Source organism: Vitis riparia, chromosome 2 (assembly GCF_004353265.1).
Source record: "Vitis riparia cultivar Riparia Gloire de Montpellier isolate 1030 chromosome 2, EGFV_Vit.rip_1.0, whole genome shotgun sequence".
In the NCBI taxonomy this organism is placed as follows: domain Eukaryota; kingdom Viridiplantae; phylum Streptophyta; class Magnoliopsida; order Vitales; family Vitaceae; genus Vitis; species Vitis riparia.
The window spans coordinates 14,902,916-14,929,291 of NC_048432.1; the positions used below are offsets into that span (position 1 = coordinate 14,902,916).

General features: G+C 36.8%; 4 protein-coding genes across 4 annotated transcripts; 3 read left to right on the top strand and 1 right to left on the bottom strand.

Moving 5' to 3' along the window:
* The first annotated feature begins 445 nt into the window (after nt 1-445).
* On the top strand, nt 446-2,620 carry LOC117930608 (flavonoid 3'-monooxygenase CYP75B137-like). Its single transcript, XM_034851245.1, has 2 exons — nt 446-1,429; nt 1,859-2,620. The coding sequence occupies exons 1-2, from the start codon at nt 446-448 to the stop codon at nt 2,480-2,482; spliced, it is 1,608 nt and encodes a 535-aa protein (XP_034707136.1). The 3' UTR covers nt 2,483-2,620.
* A 4,968-nt stretch (nt 2,621-7,588) lies between these two features.
* On the top strand, nt 7,589-10,099 carry LOC117926894 (labd-13Z-ene-9,15,16-triol synthase, chloroplastic-like). The gene is made up of 2 exons (XM_034846202.1): nt 7,589-8,633; nt 8,848-10,099. The coding sequence occupies exons 1-2, from the start codon at nt 7,647-7,649 to the stop codon at nt 9,472-9,474; spliced, it is 1,614 nt and encodes a 537-aa protein (XP_034702093.1). The 5' UTR covers nt 7,589-7,646; the 3' UTR covers nt 9,475-10,099.
* Nucleotides 10,100-16,938: 6,839 nt separating this feature from the next.
* On the top strand, nt 16,939-19,188 carry LOC117928778 (geraniol 8-hydroxylase-like). Its single transcript, XM_034848790.1, has 2 exons — nt 16,939-17,950; nt 18,351-19,188. The coding sequence occupies exons 1-2, from the start codon at nt 16,958-16,960 to the stop codon at nt 18,978-18,980; spliced, it is 1,623 nt and encodes a 540-aa protein (XP_034704681.1). The 5' UTR covers nt 16,939-16,957; the 3' UTR covers nt 18,981-19,188.
* Nucleotides 19,189-21,509: 2,321 nt separating this feature from the next.
* On the bottom strand, nt 21,510-24,919 carry LOC117906391 (primary amine oxidase-like). The gene is made up of 5 exons (XM_034819398.1): nt 23,469-24,919; nt 22,943-23,056; nt 22,427-22,876; nt 22,153-22,250; nt 21,510-22,052 (listed from the first exon to the last, which is right to left on the bottom strand). Exons 1-5 carry the CDS (start codon nt 24,756-24,758, stop codon nt 21,842-21,844), a joined length of 2,163 nt encoding a protein of 720 aa, XP_034675289.1. The 5' UTR covers nt 24,759-24,919; the 3' UTR covers nt 21,510-21,841.
* Nucleotides 24,920-26,376: the final 1,457 nt, after the last annotated feature.

Consider the following 26,376-nt stretch of genomic DNA (forward strand, 5'->3'; position numbering starts at 1 on the left):
AAAAAAAGAAAAAAAAGTCAAAAGTTTTAAAAAATTTATTTATTTATAAATTACACACTATTACATGATTCTCCCTTCAGAAAAACACGACTCGATAGTCCCAAAGTAGGGCGCATTAAATGCACCCGCTCGCTGCCCAGTGGGTTGGGCGTGTTCACCGGAAACATTGGGCTTTCCCCCAGCCAAACATTCTAATTTAATATTAAAACATTAAACATTGATTTAAATTAAATTTGGGTTGGACAAATACGTTGAAGCCACCGGAAGATGCCATTGCCACATTCCATGCATGATGTAATATAATGCCAAACCTTGTCCTGAAGCTGAGTCATCCATTCAAGTCATTTTCATCAAACCCCATTGCATATTAGGCAGTGGCAACCGCAACACAGAGAACCATATCCTGAACTCTTTAATTTTCCACCTCTTAGGCATCTCATATAACATGACACCCATCTCACCTTTTCTCGAGAAACAAATAGCCATGTTATCCGATGCGTGGTCATGGTGGTGGGAGAGCACTAATAGCAGCGATGAATTTGCACGAGTGAGCCTTACCTTTGCCTTAATCAGTCTTGTCATCTCTTGGTACGCATGGATGTTCATCAAGAACAGTGGCGGCGCACCACCGCCACCGCCGGGACCGCGCGGTCTCCCACTGCTTGGATACCTTCCGTTCCTGGATCTGGAGCTGCACTCCCACTTCGCCGACCTGGCTCGAGCCCATGGACCCATCCTGAAGCTCCGGCTGGGCTCCAAGGTTGGCATCGTAGTGACCTCACCTTCCCTTGCCCGTGAAGTGCTCAAAGACCACGACACCATCTTCGCCAACCGCGACGTGCCGGATTTGACCAACGCGTTACAATACGGCGCCTTCGACATAGTATGTACCCCGTTCGGGCCAGAGTGGAGGATGTTAAGGAGGGTGTGTGTGCGTGAGATGCTGAGCAGCGCGACTCTCGACGTCTTCTATGACCTCCGCCGCCAGGAGTTCCAGCGGACGGTGAGATATCTGCATGGTCAAGCAGGATCACCGGTAAACGTGGGAGAACAAATGTTTTTGACTGTAATGAACGTGATAACGAGCATGTTGTGGGGTGGGACGGTGAAGGGGGAAGAGAGAGCGAGCCTTGGGGCAGAGTTCAGGCGAGTGGTGGCAGCGATGACGGAGTTGATGGGGAAGCCCAATATATCTGATTTTTTTCCAGGATTGGCCCGGTTTGATTTGCAAGGCATTAGAAAACGGTTTGGAGAATGTGCTCTGAAGTTTGAAGGAATATTCGATTCAATTATCCAACAGAGAATGAAGATTGATAAAGAAGGTGGAAACGGAGGTGGGAAGGATTTTCTGCAGTTTCTATTGAAGCTCAAAGATGAAGGAGACGCCAAGACGCCTTTGACAATGAACCACGTCAGGGCCCTACTCTTGGTTAGATTTTCTGACTTTCAACACAAAAATTAATTAAAAAAATCTGGTTTTATAAAAAACTGAACATTTCAAACAAAATAACATCAACTTCGATTTTTCATATAATTTTATAATATCAATTATTCGATGAATAGACTAAAATAAATTTTATAATATTTCGAACCAAACAATATAAATGTCAGTTGTCTCATACGATCAATATAAAAAAAACCTATGCGTGGGAAAGTGCGCATTCATAAAGCCACTTAAAAATAATTACAAATATTGAAAATACATATATGAATAAGGGATAAGATCTATGTGGTTAAAATAGTATTCCAAACTACAAAACCACATGTTTTTGACATATTTGCAAATATATGTAAAGTAATTCTAAGATACGTTTGTATTGATTATTGTAGTTGTAACTTGTAATACATAAATGTATAGGATATGGTGGTGGGTGGAACCGATACCACGTCTAACACAGTTGAGTTCGCCATGGCTGAAATGATGAACAAACCAGAGGTGATGAGAAAAGCACAACAAGAATTGGAGGTAGTGGTTGGTAGAGACAAGAAAGTAGAAGAATCCCACATCGGAAAACTGCCATATTTATATGCAGTCATGAAGGAAGTTTTGCGGTTGCACCCAGCGCTCCCTCTGTTAGTTCCTCATTGTCCAAGTGAATCATGCGTTGTGGGAGGTTATACCATTCCCAAGGGGGCTCGAGTCTTTGTTAACGTGTGGGCAATACACAGAGACCCATCAATTTGGAAATCCCCATTGGAGTTTGATCCGGAGAGGTTTTTGAGAGGGACATGGGACTACAGTGGAAAAGATTTCAGTTATTTTCCGTTTGGCTCAGGCAGAAGAATATGTGCAGGTATAGCGATGGCTGAAAGAATGGTGATGTTTTCTCTTGCGACACTTTTGCACTCTTTTGACTGGAAATTGAGGGAAGAGAAGTTAGATCTTTCAGAGAAGTTTGGAATTGTGTTGACAAAGAAGATGCCTCTTGTGGCCATCCCTACACCAAGATTATCTCACCCAGCACTCTATGAGTGTGAGTAGGGTGGAGGATGTTTCCGCGTATACATGTCTTTTGGAAAATGCTAAGTAAGGCTGACGTTTGCCTATCATCTTCTATTATGGGCTGTTCTTGGCATTTGAAAAGAAATCAAAGAAAACACACCACTTTGTTTATTTTTATTGCTCTTCTATTAGTTAACTGACATTCCAATCAACAGTTGTCACATCCTTACTTTTTTTCATTTGTTCCACCTTTAAAATGCTTCAACACAATATTTAGCAGTCCATTCTGCATTGTGATAAAGGTCTATTTGTAATGCTCCAAATTCCATTCTTCTAGAAGGATTTAAATGGAAGAGCTTCATTACATGAGTGGTATGAAAACTACAATTATCTGAATCTATTACTCAAATAATTCAGGACTTCTCCAAGTAACTTCAAGTGGTAGAAATTAAAGTATCTTCAAGGAAAAATATTAGGTAAGAATCTCCAAATTCTTTCTTACAAATTTCCACTTTAGTTTGTCTCTTCTTCAGCAGAATCTCCAAATTCTCAGTCTCAATCAAAGAAAATCATACAGAAAACTAATGGTACTCACTAACTACGAAATCAAACAAAAAACATATTTCATAGAGCAGATTGTAACTTAACTAGGGCAGGTTTAGATATAGAATAATTTTTTGAATATGACAATAATTCATTATAAGGAGCCATTCATAATTTTCCACAATTAGAAAAAAGAAAAAAAAGAAAAAAAAGGGATTCTCCTAAGCACCTCTCATAGCAGCCACAAATGAAGCAGAGAAGAGGAAGTCATACCTAGGATTCACGGTAAGGATGTAGCTAGCCACAAATGACAGGTAGAAATCTCATCCAGCTGATTCAAATCACAATTGTGAAGAGAGAGACAATAGAAGGAGAGGCCTTTACCGGAGATGTGTCAGAGTCTACATGTTTTTTGTTGTTGTCGTTAGAAACTGGGGGAAACTTAGCAAAGAGGTGATTGAAGGGAAAATTTTGTGTCAGTATTGAGATGAAGCGGTGGTGGAATTCATGGAGAGAAGCAGAGAACAACAAGATTCACTTGGTTATAACAACTATGCACTATGGCACAAGCTTTAGAAGCTTCAATCCCCACAAAATTATTTCTCATATTCTTATAATTGAATTAGACTCATGCAGATCAGAAGAGTGGATAGGGATATCGAACATTGGAACATTGATTTCGATACTATGACCTGAACTCACAAGATTTTCATGGAGAATTTCAAACACTGGTAAGTATGACTTCAAATTTCAAATCTTCACTTTTTTTTCTCTCCAACCAAACAACGCAGGAAAGAAGAGATATAGTAAAAATACCTGGTGGAGAAAGGCAAAATGGGGCCTAGTGAGATGACTGAGGAAACCGATCGAATACTGAAATCGCCTTCCATGGTGGCTGAAGATAGAGCTGAGCAAGAAAATCTGCAGAAACCCACCCGAACGGACGCCAAGGTGGGAGAGATGGGGTTAGGTTTTAAGAATTTGAAAGAAGTGAATTTCAGAATACTTTCCATTATCCCAAGCAACACGACACCAAGCAACAAGAAAGAGGTAATAATAGAAAGAAGCTGGGAGCATGGATGAAATGCAGCATTTCAATTTGCCACTTGGAATTGAACATTAAACATCTTGAGCAAGTGCGGAAAGTGGGGGCATGTAGCAGGCCAACAATTAGTTGAATGCCAAATAAGAAGGAAACAAAATACCTTAATAATGTTGAAGAAAAAAATAGAACATAAACTACCAAGACCATCAACTGAACACTTGGTGAGCAAGCAGAAAATTTGTCATGAATTGAATTTAAACCTGAATACCAAAATAAAATCATCCTTAACACTTTGAAATAAATAAAGGATTCAAATTTAAGAGCTTACAATCTTTGCAAACTTGGAATGAGATTCAAAGATCTAAAAGCTCTAGAAAAGAAGATGAGAGGTTCTGATTCAGTTTGAGAACTTGAGCAAGAGATGGTGGGTGGGAGTGAGAGGCATCAAGAGAGAACGTGAGAGCATGAGCACCATATGGGTGTGAGTTCAAAACTAAACATCAATGTAATTTTATGTTCGAAACTATTGGCTTAAGTAAAAAACTTAAAATCAAATAGAGTATTCAACACACTTCAGTCTCCAACAAGAAGACTAGAAGATAACTTTTGTAAATCTATGATTCTTAAATAAAGTTAAAGTTGAACCTAATATGAAAAAAAAAATTAACTTACGTAACTTTGATATTAGAAAACCATGATTGACTAAGAACTTTCCTCATTTCTTTGAGATAACACAAGGGTAAATGAAAGAAAAAATAAATTAGGGTTTAGATTGTAAGAAGAAGAAACCCATTAGAATCTTTTCTTCCTTTGTCCTTTGATCTTGACTATATTTTCCCTACTCGCACCGACTAGTCAAGCACCTATACAAATAAACATCATGCCAAACCTTCCCAACAAAACACAAATCTTGGTTCACTCTTGGCTACTTCAGGGAGGAGAAGGCTAAATAGCTTCTCAGTTGTCTCTTACCTCATCACTTCTAATTTCAAGAACCACTCAGATTTGTGATATCCCATTGATGGTAAGTCTTGATGTTGTTGTTGATGATGATGTGAGCTCGTAGAAAACCTAAGCATTGGTTAATAATTGACGAAGAGTTGTTAAGGCTTAGATTTTTCAATGCTCACCACTAGGTTTAGGTGTAAAGGTATATGTTTTGGCAGATGTGAAATTCTTTGGAGGGAGTGAAAATTTGGACATATATATATTATGTAAGATAATGACGCTTTTCAAAAGCACAAGAAAGTGAGTATCATTATTTTGTTTTATATGTACACATATATCATACAAGGCATATTCCAAACCTATTCCTTCACATACTTCTAAGCCTCGAATTTGTTGCTAAGTATGAGAGCTCTAAGGCAAGGGCTTTCCATATAGCTATTATTATATAACAAGACCCATAAATTTGATGTGTGAGACTATTGAACATGTTGTAGCAAAATTAGACGATGATCTTTAAAACACCCTTGAAATAGGATGTCTTGACAAGTAGACGTATAAATGAAATCTTGGTATGCCCCCTCATGAAGGGCTACTCAAGGAGACCAGCTTAGAGTTCCCCCACAGTATTGCTTTGATCATATATAACTCCTTACCTTTGCAATTGAGTTATGAGGGAGCATCATCAGCTTATTGGGATCTTGAATCCTAATTTGGGTCATTGACTGCTGGGCGTAAAATCTGAGAATTGGTATAGGTGTGATAGGTATGTATTAGGTTGTATGGTTAGTACATGCAACCCTATAAGGCAATATTCGTGGTAGAGATGCTTCAAAGTAACCAACAAAGCCTCAAATTTCTATTGATGCTTATATTGTTGAGCCTCTATTGTGCTTCAAGGGATTGCAAGCATTCTTCCATGGCCAAGGCTTGTGTTGTTGAATCTAACATAGATATGCAATAAAGAAGCACAAGCTTTTTCTTGTTTTGTTTCCCTCAGGAGATACCAATGGTTGGTGTCATTGTCTCTTAAAAACTCTTTCATCATATTTTACATTATTTATAGTTTTTCTCGATAACTTTTTCATGCATTCTTCATGAATTGAGACGAATTAAAGATGACATTCTTGCCATCTTCTTTGATATTAAGTTGATTTGTCATGTGTTAATCTTAAGGAGGGTAGGGATGCTTGTTCCATTTGCTCGATCTCCTCCTGTAATTACAGTGGAGCATGACAGATGAATGTGTTCAACCATGTTCTAGAGTTTTAATAATTTTCAATAAAATAAAATCAAACATCTAAGGTACCAATGAAAATGTTGTCCAAACTAGTATTTTCCTATCATATCTCTTGTTTGCAAGTTGCAACAATTATTCATCCATGTCTACTCACGCCAGCGTGTAGGGACCAACAGTTAAGAAGTATTCAACCACATAGAAACTATTGTTATTACTGCTTGTAGGTCAAATTGCATACATTTTCTCCATAATTTAATCTTTGACCATATTGGGCCATCATCACTTGGATCGACAAACATTTGTGTTTTTTTTTATCGATACTGAAAGATTTGGTTGCCAAAATAATGTTATTTTTGAAAAATGACAAGGGTTGTGCAATAAGGTACATGTTATAGGAAGAATAGGATCAAATATATGATGATTTGTGAGAAGATAAATAGAAAATTTTCTGATCATAACGAAAATATTGAATTTTGAAATGATTTTTTTGAAAAATAATTTGAAAATTTTAAATTATATTAAAATTGATTTTGAAAATACAATTTTAATATGACGTAATTACATTAAAGTTGTGAGATTATAATTTTATAAACTATAGAAAATTTAAAAATATTTTTTAATTACTATAAATCTTTAAATTATTTATATAACAACCTTTTTTTTTTTTACAAATATTTATATAAAAGTGCTATGAATATATATATATATATATATATATATATATATATATATATATATATATAAATCCGCATATTGGGACACGTTTTTTATATGCCCTCAGATTCACAATTTTGGAGTAACATAATGATGAAAAAAAAAAGGCAGATCCTCTAGTGGATACTTGGTGGCGTGGCATATGCATATTTTATGTTGATATAAGAATTGCATTATGTGAAACGTTACATTTTCATAAAAATAAAAAATAAAAAATCATATGTTAAACTTATCTTATGGTGTGACATGCCATGTCTGGCCCTTGTCGGTGTTTTTCTTGGTTATTTTAATGGTCATCGACATAAACCTTGGCGTGACATGTGTTTTTTGTTTTATTTTTTTTAAATTTCTGAATCTTTTACTTTTTCAAGGTTGGGTTTATCTGGACCTCATATTTTATTTTTATTATTTTTAAAATACTCGTACATCATTACACCATTCAGCAGAGCACCCAGAGGACTGCGCAGTGCTCACATGCATTTCAATCGGCTGCTTAAAATTGCATTCAAATATTACTCTATGTTTTGTCATATATGTTAGGTTTCTGCCACGTGTATAAATCACACATATTATTTTCATGTTTTATAGGGAGTATTAAAAAAAAAAAAAGGGAAAACCCTTATGGACCGCCTGTATAAGAGTGCTTTGCATTTAGGAAATTTATTCAAGCCACAGCTGTTTGAACTTTTCCTTCTGGGAGGTTCAATTCCACGACCATGATATCATACCATTTGAATAAGGCTACAGAAACAATTTGCAGTCTCTGGTCATGGTGGTGGGCAGGTAGCAACAAGAAATTAGATGTAGTAGCTGGAGCAGTTCTCACAGTTTCTATTGCTGTACTTGCAATCTTATGGTACTTACGTACATCAAGGAAAGGAACAGCTCCATGGCCGCCGGGTCCTCGTGGCTTGCCGGTTGTTGGATATCTCCCTTTTCTGGGCAGCAACCTTCATCATTCATTTGCAGAATTGGCTCATCTCTATGGCCCAATCTTCAAGCTCTGGCTTGGAAACAAGCTTTGTGTTGTGTTGAGTTCCCCGTCCCTAGCAAAACAAGTGGTCCGCGACCAAGACATCATATTCGCTAACCGTGATCCGCCAGTTGCAGCATTCGCCTACACATATGGTGGAATCGATATTGCATGGTCTCCCTATGGCTCCTACTGGCGCAATCTGCGAAAGGTGTTTGTGAGAGAAATGCTGAGTAACACTAGCCTTGAAGCTTGTTACCCACTTCAAAGGTCCGAAGTCAGAAAGGCTATTACCAATGTGTATTCCAAAATTGGCACACCTACGGACATTGGCCAATTGTCGTTCCAAACTGTTGTTAATGTCACGCTCAGTTCCTTGTGGGGCAACACCCCTGAAGCCCACAACGATGGTAAAATTGGAGCCGAGTTTCGGGAGGCGGCGTGTGAAATCACTGAATTGTTGGGAAAACCAAACATCTCCGATTTTTTCCCGACGCTTGCTGGGTTTGATATACAAGGGGTGGAGCGACAAATGAAGAGAGCCTTCCTCTCGGCTGAACAGGTTATCGATTCCATCATCGATCAAAAGATGAAAAAAAGAACTGCTAAAGAAGAGGGGGCATCTGACGACGGAGAAAAGAAGGATTTTCTGCAGTTCCTCTTGGATCTCAAGGAGAAGGAAGACACTGAAACACCGATCACCATGACACAAATCAAGGCCTTGTTGATGGTAATTTTATTTCCCAACTTTAATTCGCCTACTGTTTGATAAGTCTTGAGATCTCATATTCCAAACCCCACTGACCAATATTTGATGTTTACTTTAGATTGAACTTTGGTTTCTTCCCTAAATATAATTTTTTCCTAGTTTTGAGATTTCAATTTAATTTCATGTAAATTTGCTTTCATGAACTCGAACTTATGCTAACAAGTGCGGATAACAGGACATCTTGGTAGGCGGAACAGACACAACAGCCACAATGGTCGAGTGGGTGATGGCGGAGATGATTCGAAATCCGGTGATAATGAAAAGGGCACAAGAAGAATTAACAAATGTCGTAGGGATGGGCAACATTGTGGAAGAGTCACATCTGCCTAAATTACAGTATATGGATGCAGTTATCAAGGAGTCACTCCGATTACACCCAGCAGTCCCACTCCTGGTCCCCAAGTGTCCAAGCCAAGATTGCACAGTGGGTGGGTACACTATACCAAAAGGTACTAAGGTATTTTTAAATGTCTGGGCAATACATAGGGATCCACAGATTTGGGATAGTCCTTCTGAGTTCAAGCCAGAGAGGTTCTTGAGTGAGCCTGGTAGATGGGACTACACAGGCAACAATTTCCAATATCTTCCATTTGGATCAGGGAGAAGAATATGCGCAGGGATCCCTCTGGCAGAAAGAATGACAATATACTTGTTGGCATCACTCCTGCATTCATTCAATTGGCAGTTGCCGGAAGGTGAAGACCTTGACCTCTCAGAGAAGTTTGGGATTGTTCTAAAGAAGAGAACACCACTAGTTGCTATCCCCACAAAAAGACTTTCCAGCTCAGATCTCTATCTTTAATGGAAAGTGGTTCGAATTGAAGGAATAAAATTGTTGTTTATTTTGTATCCGCTCATCCAGTCTTGCAAGTCTCAATGAATAAGGTGCATCTCTGATAAATTGATCCACAGGGGTTTCACGTCCCTGTCTTGAAATTATATTCTGAGGAGTGTTGAGTTTAGGTTAGGTTACGTCCTTTGCGTGCCCTTTTAAGCTCCTTTTAAGATATGGTTTGAGATTTGATGGGACCATAGGTCTCTTTCAGATAGGGTTTGATAGAACTTATTTCCTTATCCCTGGGGTTGCAAAAATATTTTATATCATCCTCCCACTATTTTCTAGTAGATTCAGATGTACCGTCAAAAAAAGATCATGATTCTTTATCAATCTGTGTTGTCTTGTTGTCACTGTGTCATGTGTCATGTGTCATGTGTCATGTGTCTCCCGGTATAATGGTGAGTGGCGTCAATGATCATGGTGCTTTCAGTTGAGGTGGTATAAGGGTCACACCTCTTTTAATGACCCTGGCTATTGGGCATGGTCGTGCGTGGGAAGCTAGAATTAATCTTACAATTTCTATGGCTGTACTACATTCTTATGGCACTCACGGGCATCTGCCCAGTTGAGAAAAGGAATAGTCCCATTGGCATGGCCCCCGTGGCTTTCCATTAGTTGGAAATCTCTCTTTTCGGGGTTCCATCTTACTTTATTCATTTGTAGAATTGGCTCAGCTCTTCGGAGCTCTAGGGTCTAATCTTAAGCTCTAGCTGGGGGATAAGCTATATTTTGTTTTCAACTCACCACACCTAGAAGAAGAAGTGATTCATGACCATGACTAGGTGGTGTTTGTGTTTTGGCTAAATAAAAGAAAATCAAAATATTTTACTTTTTTCATTAAGTTAAAAGTAATTCATTAATATCAACTAACATAATTAAATTAAATTTATTGATAACAAGTTTACTTTAGTTATATTGATTAATATCAATAAGATACTTTTACTTGAATTAAAAAAATCAAATATTTTGGTTTTTTTTAATCAGTCAAAAAACAATACCACCATAATATTTCCTAATCATGATTCACCAATTATAGTATTGATCAACTCATAGTCTCATAGTCCACTGATGTAACGCGATCTCCCTTATGGCTCTCATCTTTTGGGTTGTGAGACTAGAAAGTACTAAAATTAAAACATGTTCTAATGGTAAATGATTTTTTTTATTAGTCGCAAATCATTCTATGTTTTGTATGTTTTTTATTTCAACTTTCTTATTTTCTTATTTTTATTATTTATTTTTTATCATGATTTTTTACCATGCTTAGCAGTAATGACTTAACATTGTTACACTCACAAAAGATAAAAAGTGATAAAAGGTTAGAAAGACTTGATAAATGTATAGGACAACTTATGGAAGTTGGCAAATTATCATTTCAAACTAAATTCAATATCGATGATACTTGTATGATAGTGTTTTGGATTAAAATAATTATTTAAAAAGAATGAATTTTAGATTAAATTTCAAATAATTCTTAATCTAATCCGTTTTGTACATCATATGGTTATGTAGATAAAATTTAAATTTTATTTACCTATTATAAAACAATAGTCCTTGTTTTCTTCAAATATATTGAGAAGGGGTTGTATTTTTTCACATTTTTAAGATTGTGAACTGTTATAGTCCTATTTGTTAATTATTTTAAAAAATAATTAGAAAAGTTAATTTTTAAAAACTGTTATATGATATTTTGTAAAATAAAAATTTGTTTAAGAGCTTAAAATATTTTAAGCCTACTTTTAATTTAAAAATAATATTTATATATAGTATTTTATTTTTAATCATTTTATATATTTGTATAATTATTTTTTAAATTAATAAGCAAGTAAAAAAAATCATCTCAAAATACCTAATTTTTTATTTTTAAAAAATAATTTTCTAATTATCAAATATGGGTCTTACAAAAGAGAAAATAACTTATGCCAAACAAGTCCTGTTACTATTTTTTAAAGAAATAGATTCTCTCACCCAAAACGTGGCCAAGGAGGGTACAAGCTAGAATTCCACTCCATTTAAATCACTGGATGGTTGGGAAAGCCAACCATCTCTCCTCTTCTTCCCTACCCCCCCCCCCCCCCCCCCCCCCCCCCCCCGTCCTCTCTCTTTTCCTTTTTTTTCCTTTTAAATGCTTGATCGGTTTGATGTATTTTTTCCTTTTAAATGCTTGATCGGTTTGATGTATAGCACTTGGAGCGATCTACAAAGAGGGCATTCACTTTGGCTTATCAGGCTATGGAATGCATCATTGAGCATCAGATGAAAATGGAAGCTACAGAAGAAAAAAAGGGGCATATGCCAACAAAGAAAAGGAATTTTGGCTGTTCCTTTGGGACCTCAAGGAGTAGAGAGAAAAATGAAACATAAATTACCATGACACAAATCAAGCCCTTGTTAATGGCAATTTTATGATGCCACTTTTAGGCCGCACATGGATATGATCTTATGATCTCTTCCATTCTAGTAATTTACTACATAAAATATAAAACTGATCCGGGTGCACAAAATCACATCATCCTAAAATAAGGATAAAAAAAGATGACAACTCATCCCGAACCTACAAATTGACCCAATTAATCAACTTGACCTAAAAAGTTGATATCAACCACTCTGGTCCCCATGTACCTTAAAATCAATAAAGTAGAACTAAAGTGTGAAGTAGACAAAGGGAGAGACTACATAAAATAAAGCAAGCCTATGATGTGAAGTAAAGGGAATTATCTAAAAAAGATCTCATAATCCTATAGCCTATTTAATCAAACAAGGAAGTGCTAATCACAACAACTTCACTTATATACAAAAAGTATTTACCAATGATTTAAAAACGGTCACTTTACCAATATAGTAGACCGTTAATCACAGTTTACGGCCCTAGAGCTTGAACCTTGGACCAAGGGTTCAAGGTGAGCATTATTGCACCAACCTACTGCTAATTGGTTTGTGTCAAGATTTGTAAAAAAATAATAAAAGCATCTCAAATATCTAATATTTTTTCCCATTTTCCATCTATAATATTATATATGTTTTATTTAATAAACTTTAAAATATTAATATAGTTATATAAAAGATGAAAAAATAAATATTATTTATTTTTAATTTTATTTATATTTATATTTTTAAAAAAATATTTTAAATTTTAATAAAATATAAATTATATATTTATGACGTCATCGGTTCGATCGTCGTTCAACCATTGGTCTGATTACTAAACCGTGAACCAATAACTTTTTCGGTTCGCTAACCGATTCGATTTTGAAAACATTGCTATTTACTTATCTTATTTTCTTAAAAAATACTATTAAATTTTTTAAAATTTAGGATAATAAACATTTAAAATTGTGATTTTAAATAGTTTTTAAAAATTATTAGATTAAATATCTAGTATTTATGTTAAGAGTTTTTACTCTTTTTGAGTCTTAAAAATAGAAAATATCAAGTGTCTCAAACATAACCTTAATTTGCATTCTATCTAGTTCATCTAAAGAATGTCATTTGCTAAATACAAATGAGGAAGAGTAAACAAATATGTATAAGAAACTAGTAAAGATGATCCAAAGTCTATGACTGTTATTTTCTTGACTTTGTAGAAGTTTTGCCCAATCTCTCATTTTGATGATCAAGTACTTTTAAGTTTTAAGCACAAGAAAATGCTTAAGTGCGGGATTTAGGATCCCCATGACTTGCCATTGGTCGATTGCTCCCACTTCAAAACATCAACCTGACTACATATATCATCAGTTTCTCATATGGTGGGCAGGGCATTGATTGATTGGACTTCTCCTGGCTCCTAATGGCCTTAGATACTAACTTAACTAACCTTAGATACTAAGTAAAACTTAGGTACTACTTATCTGAAGCCTCGAAACTTCATTTTTGGATATTACTTACTTCATTCTCAATCGAACCTCGACATGGAAAGGGTAATCGATCGACCGATTTTATGTCTAAAACTGAAAATGACACCAACTTGCTCTTAAACAGTTGAATGAGCTTAACTAAGGTGGTACCTAAGGTCGGTTAAGGTAGTACTGTAAGGCCATTGAGGTAATACCTAAGGTATATTCACCAAAATTCCAAAGGTGAACCAACTGACCACACTAATTAATCACAAAATGTCACAAATGAAGTAAGTAATATCCACAAATAAAGTTCTGAGGCTTCACATAGATAATACTCAAATTTAACTAAGGTAGTACCTAAAGCCAATTAAGGTAGTATCTAAAGTAGATTAAGATCGTACCTAAGGGCTATAAAGGTAGTACCTAAGGTACAATCACGGGTTCGTCGAGACCCAATACTTTAAGAGTCTCTCATGCTTCATTTTCTGCATTGTTTCCTCTAGTTTTTCAAGGGTTTAGCCAATTTAATGGTCTAGGAGAGATATTTGGTGTTATTTCTTACTGATAGAGCTATCTTGGACACCGATTTACGAGTCTAGGACGCATTTGGAGGTTAGGGTTTCGATTTTTGGGTACCTACTCTCTCCACCCGAGTTCCATTTCGTTTTTCCCGGATTCTCTTAGACTCTCATGGCTCCTAGATGAGCCGAAAGACACGTTTTGACATCGCCTTGAAGTTTTGGATTTGGGTTTTTGAACTGAAATAAAAGAAATTTTGAGTTTTCGGGAATGAAGAAAGATGAGAGAAAGCTTCCAAATGAGAGAGGGTGACATGGGGGTGGGGATGATGCTGAGTTGGAGAAATGGAGGGGCAATATAGGCATAGAAGATGGAGCCGGCTAAGAGTGCAACAAAATGATAATACTTTTCATATTAAAAGTTGATTCTCATATTTCCCATTGTTGGGTTTCGAAAATACTATCATGTTGGGATGGAAAGCCCAAAGCACAACTTTCCCATGATTCAATCTTTTGAACTATTTACTTCAATGATTACCTATAAATCCTTCAACGAATCATTTTTGGGTGACCATCTAATTGATTGGTTGAGTTAAAATTATTTTTAATGACTAGTTTCAACCCAAAACCACCTATTTAAAACTCCTACATCAGGTTCAATCGGTTGAACTATTTATTTTGATGATCACCTGTATATTTTTTAACGACTAATTTTTTATCAACCATCCAGTTGATTGGTTGAGATAAAATCATTCCTAATAACTATTTTCAACCTAAAAATTCCTATTTAAAACTCCCACACTTCATTTGTGAGTTTGCAAACTTTGAAAAATCATTGATACATTACATTAAAGAGATGTAAACAATGTTTTAAAGTACACCTACATGTTCTGTTACTAATCTTGATTAATGTACCTTAATTCTAATTTTTTAAAGTATGTGTAAAGGATGACATTTTCCTGACAAAATTAAGGTTTAGAAACCATTTGCATCTACTGAAAAACCACAACCATTGTCCATCAAAGCTCATACTTGAGGATTAAAAACATCATCTTTCATTAAAACACATGTCTCATGTCAATTAAAAACATATTTTTGGGATAAGACATTTTTTGTGACTATGAAACTATGCCGGTATTTCACATTGTTCTTCAAGATAACATTTTTTTAAGAAATAACCTTATGTTAATGTAAATAATAGTGGTCTCTAAGGCAAATAATAAAAAAGTTAATATGGGTAAATGAAAGGTATTAATTTTTAAGACAATAAAATGATAAAATATATAATTATTAAGGTATGGATAAGTTTAGATAATAAAATTTTATTTTATTTTTAAATTAAATTATTTATTAAAATTTCAAATATTAATAAATTTATATTTAATTTTTATCATGATTTAATATATAAAAAATTATAAATAATTTTAATAATATATAAATATTATATTTATGATGTCTTGCTAATATTATAATTTAATCATTGTTGAACCATCATAACCACAATCTTGATAACTTTTCCGATTTAATCACTAATTTGAAGTGAAAACATTGTAAACTATAAAAGTTAATTTAAGACCATAAAATTCTTATATATTGTCCTTGGCGTTCCATAATTTCAGCCCATGTTTATAACTATTTTATTTGATTATTTAATCCATTTTATTAGACAAATATGATACATATCTAGACAACCACCATCTTTTGGAGTTTGGTGGGCATGGTAAGATTATTGGTTTAATATAATTGTAAAAATAATTCCAGATTTCTACATAACCCTTCTCTCCTGCCCTTGTTAGCCATGTCACCTAAACGTTCTTTGCCACCTAAGTGCAACCCCGTCAGTGCGTCTCACACATCACCCCGGCCCTTTCTTTCCCTTGGCCGACCATCGTGTGGCTCAAAATCAAACAAATGGTTTCACATGTTTACCCAAAACTATGAAATAAGATTTTCTTCTTCTGGTTCTTTTATGGATATCTCATCCTGAGTCTCAACCAGTGAGAGGGTTTACTGATTAATCATATTATTTCCCCCATAGTTTCTGAATGAAGTAAATATTCGGGGGTTCCATAAGCTTTAGTCTAAATTTTCACCCAAATTCCAACATCGTTAATTTGATTTTATATCTTCCAAAGAAGGGTATCAGTATAATTAGTTTGTAGCCAACTGGACTCGAGACAGTCACCAAAATTAGAGATGAAGCTACATCACTTATCCATAAAAGGAATGGCCTCATGGCCACTGGTTCCCCAGACGTTCCATCGTTGAGTATCTTCCACATAAAAGGAATGGCGCCACTAGTTCCCCTGACGTTCAATCGTTGAGTATCTTCCACTTGAGTATATCAGACACCTACATCGTTTCATTTGCATATTTGGCCTATCTATGGTCCAGTCTTGATCAAGATCTAGCTCAGAAAGAAAGGAATCGAGCTTGACCCACCTATTGCAGTGTTGGTTTTCTTCTGTGGTACGACTCCATGCACGTTGCTTCATCTTCCTATGGCTCCTAATGCCACCATTTGCATGTTACTTCGAAGATATGACGTTAGGAATAACATCGATGTGTTCACCAAAATTTGTGTTGCCATGCACCAACAATTTGGTTGCTTTCACACATAAAACATAAATTGTTTTGATTTTTATAGCTTTTCAGCTCCTTCCTCATAAGGAATGCACCATAGATATTTGATAAGCTACAGTCGTCTGATTTTTCCCTTTCATGACAATTCAGTTTCATTGAAAAATCTTTTGGAGAAAGCGATTAGTACAATTTATAGCAATTGGACATGGTTGCGGGAAGATAGACACAAGAAAGAACATGTGGCTGGAGCAGTTGTCAATCTTTGAATCGGCCAATTGGCCAACGATATTTATTTTGTCCTCACCCTCACCTATGGTAACCAGGATTTTGGTCCGTCTAACATATGCGCCAGAAGGTGATTTGATATTTATTGGGTGCTGTCTGTTCCTACAGTGATTCCCCGGACTCGAAGGTTCAGGGACTGTCTATATAAGAGTGCTTTTGTGTAGAGATTTTATACAAGCTTTAGTTGTTCCAGCTTTTTCTTTCCTAGGATTCAGTTTCAATAATATGGTCTCTCATCATTTAGAGAGGGCTACTACTACAATTTCCAGCTACTGGACATGGTGGTGGGAGGCTACCAGCAAGAAAGACCATGTAAATCAAGCAGTTCTCACCGTTCTTATTGCCATATTTGCAACCTTATGGTACTTATGGGCATCTCTGAGGGCGAAAAAAAGAACAGCTCCATTGCCGCCTGGCCCTCGTGGCTTGCCAATAGTTGGATATCTCCCATTTCTGGGTTCCAACCTGCATCATTCATTTGCAGAATTGGCTGATATCTATGGTCCAATCTTCAAGCTCTGGCTTGGAAACAGGCTGTGTATAGTGTTAAGCTCACCATCCCTTGCCAAGGAAGTGGCACGGGACCAAGACATAATATTTGCTAACCGTGACCCACCAGTTGCAGCATTAATTTCTTCATATGATAGGCTTGATATTGTATGGTCTCCCTATGGCTCCTATTGGCGCAATTTGCGCAAGTTATTTGTAAGAGAGATGCTAAGTAACAATATCCTTGACCGCTGCCATGCCCACAGGAGATACGAGGTTAGGAAGACTATCACAAATGTGTATAACAAGATTGGCACACCCATGGACATTGGCAAATTGTCATTTCAGACTGAACTCAATGTCATGACTCGTTCTTTGTGGGGCAACACAATTGAAGGCCTGGAGGACAGTGTGACGGCAGTTTCCTTCCGGGAGTTGTCAAATGAAATGGTGAGATGGTTGGGAAAGACAAACATCTCTGATTTTTTTCCGGCGCTTGCAAGGTTTGATATACAAGGCGTGGAAAGAGAAATGAAGAAGGTCTTCCTCTCTGTTGATCAGATTTTGGATCGCATCATCGAACAAAGGATGAAACTGGACGCCGCAAAAGAAAAGAGGACCTCTAACAACAGAGAAGAGAAGGATTTTCTGCAGCTCCTCTTGGACGTCAAGGAGCAGGAAGCCACCGAAACACCAATCACCAGGACACAAGTCAAGGCCTTGTTAGTGGTAATTTTATTTGGCTTTATTTAATTAGCATACTCTCTAGTAGATCATGCCTATGCAAAAAATAAACTAATAGGATGATATCTATTTTTCTACCCTCTGGATTTTCTCTTAGAGGGCTCCTCCACTCTGGTGAAAAAATCAAGCAGATACATTCCATTACACTTCACTCTGCTCTTAGTTTGATTTGAAATTCAATATTCAAATGAACCTGTTTGCCATAAAATTTCTATGCACTTTTTTAGTACATAGAAATTCAATGTGCAGGATTAGGAGACGATACATTCCATTACACTTGACTCTGCTCTTAGTTTAATTTGAAATTCAATATTCAATTGAGCCTGCTTGCCATAAAATTTCTATGTACTTTTTTGAAACTGTGCCAACTATGTTGTAAGGACAGGACATCCTGGTAGGCGGGACTGACACAACAGCAACAACAATAGAGTGGGCGATGGCAGAGATGATGAGCAATCCAGAGACAATGAGAAAAGCCCAAGAAGAATTAGCTGATGTTGTAGGGATGACCAATATTGTGGAAGAGTCCCTTCTGCCCAAACTAAAATATATGGATGCGGTTATGAAGGAGACGCTGCGGTTACACCCGGCAGTCCCACTCTTAGTCCCTAAGTGTCCAAGCGAATCTTGCACTGTAGGTGGGTACACTGTACCCAAGGGTACTAAGGTGTTCGTCAATGTCTGGGCAATGCATAGGGATCCAAAGTATTGGGATAATCCCTCCGAGTTCAAGCCTGAGAGATTCTTAACTGACTCTAGCAGATGGGACTACAGAGGCAACAATTTCCAATATCTTCCTTTCGGATCGGGGAGAAGGGTTTGTCCCGGGATCCCCTTAGCAGAGAGAATGATAATATACTTGTTGGCGTCCCTCTTGCATTCATTTGATTGGCAATTGATCGCTAAGGGTGAAGACCTTGATCTTTCAGAGCAATTTGGAATTGTCGTAAAGAAGAGGACACCGCTCATTGTCATCCCCACCAAAAGGCTACCCAACTCGGCTCTCTACGCTTAATATAAATTTCTTTGAAATTGATATAACAGCAGTGATATTTGTCTTGTCTCTGGTCATCTACTCCTGAAACTCTCCATGAATATGGTCTTCTTATATAAACTTGTAGTTTTGAATAATATCCTTATACTTCTGTATCAAAGTCAGGGGATTTAAGTTTGTGTTTGGTCCGAACAAAGAAACTTGAGATGTGCTGCACTCAAATGAGATTCCATGTGTGTTTTTTAGGAATCAGATTCTAAAAAGTCTTCTTCCATTTCTTCCCGAGTATAGTCTAATTAGAGAATTACATTTTTACAGTTGTTGCATATGGGTATGCTATTGAGCTGGCCATTTACTGCCATGCTCTGATTTGTGGGTATTTCTTGGCTGCTCCGCTCTTGTTGCCTAGCAAAAGTAACGATTTTGGTAGTATACAGAAAGTGTTTGATAGAGAGAATAACCCGCTACCACGTCTTAGAGTAGAAACCCTAAAATCTTCGCAATCTATTTGTTGGGACCATGCCATTCTTTCATGTGGTTTCGCACATCGAACCAATACCGTGAACTGAGATTTTCATAAATTGAGGCACAGGTTGCTACAGTATTGAGCTCACCATCCCTTTTTAAAAAAGTTGTTCCCGACCATGACACTTTATTAGCCAACTGTGACTTATTCATTGCAGCATCAGTATTCTCACATGGTGGATATTGCTTTCCCTGTCTCGGACAGGTTGTTGATTCCATCACTGATCAAATGATGAAAGTGGAGCCTACAAAAGGTGGCCACAACTGAACATAGAAAGGAAGGATTTTCAGGTGGAGGGCCTTGTGGAGCTTGAGGACTTGGGACATGGTGCAATTTCACTGAATACAAGGACACAAGTCAAGGCTTTCACTTTGACAGCGTTCAGGATCCTGTGTTGTACCGGCATAAAGTTGAAGAAAGTTCTCCTGATATTTGTTGTACTGGTGGAAGGTTCATTAGTATCTTTAGTTCTAAATATAAAGACAAAATCAAATCACACAAGAGGCACAAATTTTAACATGCACAGCAAAAGATCAGTACCTTAGTTGGTTCCCCACTTTTTTGGAGAGCTCAAAGCTCGGAAAAATTCACAAATGGAATTTAAGGGGCCACCTGTTAATCGATCAAGAAGGGATTTAGTATGATATTGGTAATAGCTAACAACCATGCTATCTGTTGGAGGATCTCAACCGGTTTAGCTATAGGTTGACCAATAGTACAATCCGTTGAATTGTTTGTTTCGTCAGTCATATGTATATCCTCTAATGGCTAATTTTTTATCAACCACCCAATCAATCAATTAAGTTAAAACCATTTCTAATGGTCGCTTTCAACCGACTACCCCTATCTAAGGCTCCCACACTTCATTTGTGAGCTTATCAACTTTGGAAAATCATTCATACATTGCATTAAAGAGTCTTACAAAGTTTTTTTAAAAGTGCACCTAACGCGCCCTAATCTTGATTAGTGTACCTTAATTCTAGTTTATATTTATATTTGAGCCTCGATTTGTAAACTGCAAAAAGAACTTTGAGTGAATTTTTTTGTATCTTGCATGAGATTTAATTCAAGTGTGATTAATCAATTGAGTTGTTGGAAAAGTTCATCAAAATCCTAAATCTAATTATACAAAGACTTAAAGGCTCTGGTTGAAGAAACCTTTGAATTAATCGAAGGAATCTCCAATCTGGATAGAAATAACTAATAAGAGAGAGTAGATATAGATAATTGAGGAACAATGATGAAAAACCCGTTTTTCATCTTCCTTTCCTTCTCTCTATTTATTTTCCTCGCAATTGTATTCATATTATGAAGGAATCTCAAGTTTTGATAGAAGTAAAGGAGAGTAGATATAGACAATTAACGAATAATAATAATGTTCTTGTTTATATCCTTCCTTCCTTCTCTCTACTTATTTCCCTTGCAATTGTATTGATAATTGTCATTTGCATTATGATTGTTTTTTTAAATAAAAATCAAAACTAAATTCAAATAAATATTTCCTTGTTGCATTATGGTTTCTAGTTTATAATATTATAAATGTATATAGTTGTATGATATATACTAATTTTTAAAAAAAAATCAATAAATTAAATCTCAATTGATTCAGAGTAAGTTTGTTAATGAAAAATAAAATAAAAATTAAGAAAATCACTTAGAAATTGAATAAAAATAAACACATGTAAGTGTGTACTAATATTTGTTTATGCATATACTAGTCCTTATTTAGCCATGTACTATCTCATGTATGCGCATATATTGTTTCAATTATTGAGCAAAAACTTGTAGCTTACTCAATAAGTTCATCAATTTTTTTATTTTTTTATTTTCTCATTAGGAAACAAAACTCAATGCCTTAAATTTGTTAACAAGTCTAATAATTTAAAAATTAATTTAGAACTCAAAAATTGGACCAATTAATACTAGAATTTATTGGATTAAAACTAGTCCACTACGATTATGTGAATTTCTCATCTACGCAATAATATTTCTTCGATTTTTTAACTAGGTAAACGAGCTTCAAATCATGTAAAACTTGATACATTTGATTTACTTGGTATGTTTATAAAGTAGATAGAAATGACATTTTTGAGGGTTACTCTTCTTGAGCACCCAACAAAAATTCTTTTCAAAATAAACATAAAAACACAAATCCCAAATTAAAAGCTATCCAAAATGTTTAAAATTGGACATAACAACATTATTTCCCCAAATTATAAGCCATCCCAAATGGCTCTTGGATAACACTATTCAAACCTAACATATCCTTGGTAACTATAAATAAAACTAATGATTTTTTCATCCAGAGTTCCACAGGATGGGGCTTTTAATGGACTGGAACAAATGCGATCAACAGTCAAGAGGATGCAGTAGGTCTACAAACAGGAAGGTCTTTTTCGAAGTTGGGTGCAGCCCGAAGAACTGGATTGCTTTCAAAGAAATTAACAGGCTTCAGATCAAAACTGGATGATACTGTTGGCATTATTGGAAAGTCTTCTTGGCATGGTATGTGATGGAATCCCAAGGTGTACCATAACACAATGTCTCTGTTCTCAATTGGACGGTTCCTGGCAATCAGAATAATGAATTAATCAAACATATACTAAAAGACAATGAAGATATCATATGTGCAGAAGGCCAGTAGTTTATATGGAGCCATTATTGTACCTATCAGACCACACGGCCAGAGTATCCTCTCCCTTGCCCTGATACACGAAAAGCCCCCCAGCCCATTGTTCAGTCCGATTGTATGGAGTCACCCAGATCTATCAAATCCAATGGTAGATGTTAATTTTTTCTTGTCATGCAAAATTTGAGTTGTTAGGCCTGGAATTGGCATCACTTTGATGTAGGTATGAAGTATATCAGATGGTTGGTTTCAATTCTGGTTACATCTATTTAAGATACTGAAAATTTGATCAAAAGCCATTCAAAATCATACCTGATTATTTGTGAAAGCACTTCTTAGTTGAGGAGGATCTTGTAAATCGAGCAAGCTAGCCGCGGTGCCACTGGGGACAATCTTGTATCCAGCTGAATTCCCCAACCTAGACCGCTTCAAAGGATTGATCACGTGAAACTCTGATGGATCATAGAGCTTAAGCTTGATTTTCGCATCATTTTCGGTCGCCGCCACATTCCTCTTGGCTTTCAAGTAACTCTTCCTCGGTGATTGGCCTGGCAGAGTCTCTTCCTTCACCAGATTGACCTTAACAAAGGAATTATCAGTGTTATCTATATCCAGATCGAGGTGGAAAGTGATGAAGTGATCATGAACCACACCAATGACATTTTCGGACACCAGAGTGCCAGACATGTCATCTTGATTAGGTGCTTGATGAATATTTTCCAAAGGGGTTCCTTTCACCATTAGCATTCCAGAGAGCCCAACCTGTTACAAATAAAATGCTTTAGCCATCCTCTCCGAAAACAAAAGATTAACGCATTGGGTACTGACCTTAACCCGAATGAGACCATCTGTTTGGAATTCCCAGTCGAAGATGTAGTCATAGTTTCCAACTGATGCCGCTATTCGAGCCACAAGCGTCACCTTAGGCCTTGCTTCCCTAATCTGTAACAAATTTAGAAATTAGAATTATGTTCTTTTTACCTTGAAACCACAGAAAAAACAAAAACATTAAGTGACTCAAGGATCCGCCTAATCAGTCAGGTTTTTCCGAGGGTTGGGCAGTAAACTTAGACTATGAAGGAGATGTAGGATTATGTCAAGATCAGTTAAATCTGTAAGATACCATGTACAGGTGATCGATACTGCAAGCCCTTTCAATTTCAAATAACATGACAATTGGGGACCAGGAATATTCAACCTTCCAATTTGTCAATGGTGAAAGACAATTTGGAGAGAGATGATTGTAACGTGAAAGCTACGGGGGTGGCTCAACGGAGCCCATCACCAACCTTGACAAAGTTACTGATTCTAGCCCAAGCTTGTTACTACTGTTATTGCTATAGTTGCTACTTACATTAAAACCAGGAAGGAAGGTTTCAGAGTGTCGCCAGCCAACATCGCCAGTGTACCGCTCGAACACACATATCATGTTGCTCTGAATAAAGGGTTTCCCATCCGATGCCACGAAAACCCCGTCCATGTAGTATGAGTTTCGAGGACAGTCATTTAGTGGCACAAGTGCTAGTGCGGTCCCCCCTAGCCCAAACTCGCCTGCATCCATGTACGATTTGAAGTACCAAGCTTCATCTGGGTCCATATAAGGCACGAACATTTCAGAAGCAAACCCTTTGTACATGACACTCCGGAGCTCACCAGTCTCCGAGTCCCGAACCTTGGCTTGGGAAATTATCATACCGGTTCGTTGGTCAGCCTTGAGGTGGAACTCCCAATTAGCCCATTTCACTATATGTCCATCTTCGACTCTAAAACTTGGCCCCTTGGGCTGCTCCATTGAAATTGGATTGATTGGCTCCATTTCTGGTGGCCTGTCCTGGGCTGTGTATCGGTAGTCGGTGTTTGTCCCTTTCGGAACCGGAATTTCTCTGCCTGTATCTGAAATCCTCACCACCTCTTTCCTGTCGATGTCCACCGTTACAGTGAGCCCTTCAATGGGCCTCATATAGAAATTGGCCGTATCTTGAATTGAGCCGCACTGAATCTTTATGATCCTCCTTCCTTCCTCATCAGGCCCAAACCACCCACTTGAAGGCGATATGCACCCCAAATCCGATAACTTAACGCCTCGGGCCATGATGGACTTATTAAATTCTGGATCAGATAATGGCACCCGTAAGGCCACCTGGATGTCGTCCATGGACAAGGTCGGGTAACCTGAGCCCCGATGAGTCGAATGGCTAGTGACCCGGCTTGAATCCAAGTCCACCAAGAGCACTTGAGTTTTGCCATTCAATAATGCAATCACGAAGGCTTTTCTAGGGGGAAGAGGGTCACCTTTTTTCCAGCCCAGAACTACAGACTTCTCAGGCTCATCCAGTGACAGCGACTGGATTGCTGGGAAAGAGGAAGAGAAAGGTCCATATGATGAGAGGACGGCTCGGACCTTGTTGATTTCTTGTATGCTAAGTGGGTCTAGTGGGTGATGAGTGGTCTCAGCCGAGTGAGCTATGGATTTGGGGTTCTGGGTCTCTAAGATCGAGTATTTTCTGTTCCGGGAACCGCCCCAGGGTGTGGTTAGAGAACAGCCAACGTACTGTTGTGTGGCTAGAGGGTACCGTGAACATGGAAAAAGAACCAAAACCACAAGGAGAATCAAACAAAAGGGAAGATATGAAGTAGCTTGCATCTCTCTCCCGACAGAAAGAGAGAAGAGTATGAACTGTATGATACAGGCAGACCGATATCAAATTGGATTCCTTTTAAGGTAGAACTTTTGACGGGGGTTCTCAAGCCACTCCACAGTGGAGATAGAGGAAGGTTTGGGGACCCAACGCCATGTGCTATTGACAAATATCAATGCGAAGTTGTTATGCGAGCCTACAACCACTTCAAATCGCCTTAAAAGTACTGCAATAGTGGGCGGTTTCTGACCCGTTTGGTACTTAGAGCTAAAAAGAGTTATTGACTTGCAGGCCAAAATTATTTCCAAATTCCAACTTTGAGAGAGCAGAAAATAACACAATTGTAACATTTTCTCCTCTTCAAAATTTCTACTTTCAAGTAACGATTGAAAAGTCTGATAGTTTGCCCAGATTTTTAGTTGGGACCTGACAGCAAAACACACCAGAAAATTCAGCCAACTACTATATTGTGATCTTTTGTCAAATATCCCGATTTATTGCAATTCGACTTTTTCTTCTTTCTTGATGTATAGTTGTGCTTTGGCACTTTCTGTAATCTTATCATAAATTGACAATTTTTCTCAATGTTTTATGATAAATAATTTATATTTTGATAATTTTATCACCGCATAAAAGGAAAATCCCCTCTTACGAACTAACGGGTCTCGCTCCATAGAGTATAGGGCTTCACCACCATAAGAAAAAACAGCTATCAAACTATGAATTTTGTATTAATAAGGCTGTGCTGGCTCTTTTCGTGTTGGTAGGAGCCTGGGAGGAACACGGAAAACAACAGCATTTCACCACCACTCAATGTCAAGTCGTCCAAGCAATGGATGTGATCCACGAAAATATCAGGACGGCCATGTCGCATCCATTGATCAATGTGGACCCGTATTTTTACACATATGTTTCCACCGGAACGGTGAAACTCATTTTTATTTAAAAAAAAATTATTTATTGAAAATTAAGTTTAAAGTCATCATTTATTTTTATTTTATTTTAAAAGAGAAAATAAAATAAGAAAGAAAAACTCTAAATATGACTCTTAAAAAAAAATAGGTCTGTCAAAAATCGAATCTGATTTAAGGGTTGGATTATCTATTAAGAAAGTAAGGTGATAGACCGTAACACTCCTCTAAGCCCTAAGAATTAAGTCTCTACTAATTAAGTTAAAACAAGTGGGACAATTGATAAATTAAATATGAATACCAAAAGAATATCAATTTAGAAATAATCAAATGAATAAGAAAGACAAGGTGTGTACTTGAGTAGTGAGCTAATTGTTTCGTGGAAAACAAAGGTTAGTAAACGAATACAAAATAATCGCATGTGTCACAAAGCAAATCAAAGTCAATCAATGTTCAATCATAGATGTTGGGCCCCACCAATGCCTAATTAATTTTGCATGAATTAATCTTACAAATTCCATTATTTTGGAATTATGAAAATTCATTCATGTTTATTTAAAATCGAGAAAAAATTAATAAAAATCAAAGAAAATATGAAAATGCATGCCGGAAGAGAAATATGGCAGCGAACGATTTATTTAAATCAACATTTTATCGCCCAAGGAAAATCTGAGGATGAGCAAACAAAGGAATTAAAATTATCTAAAAACCA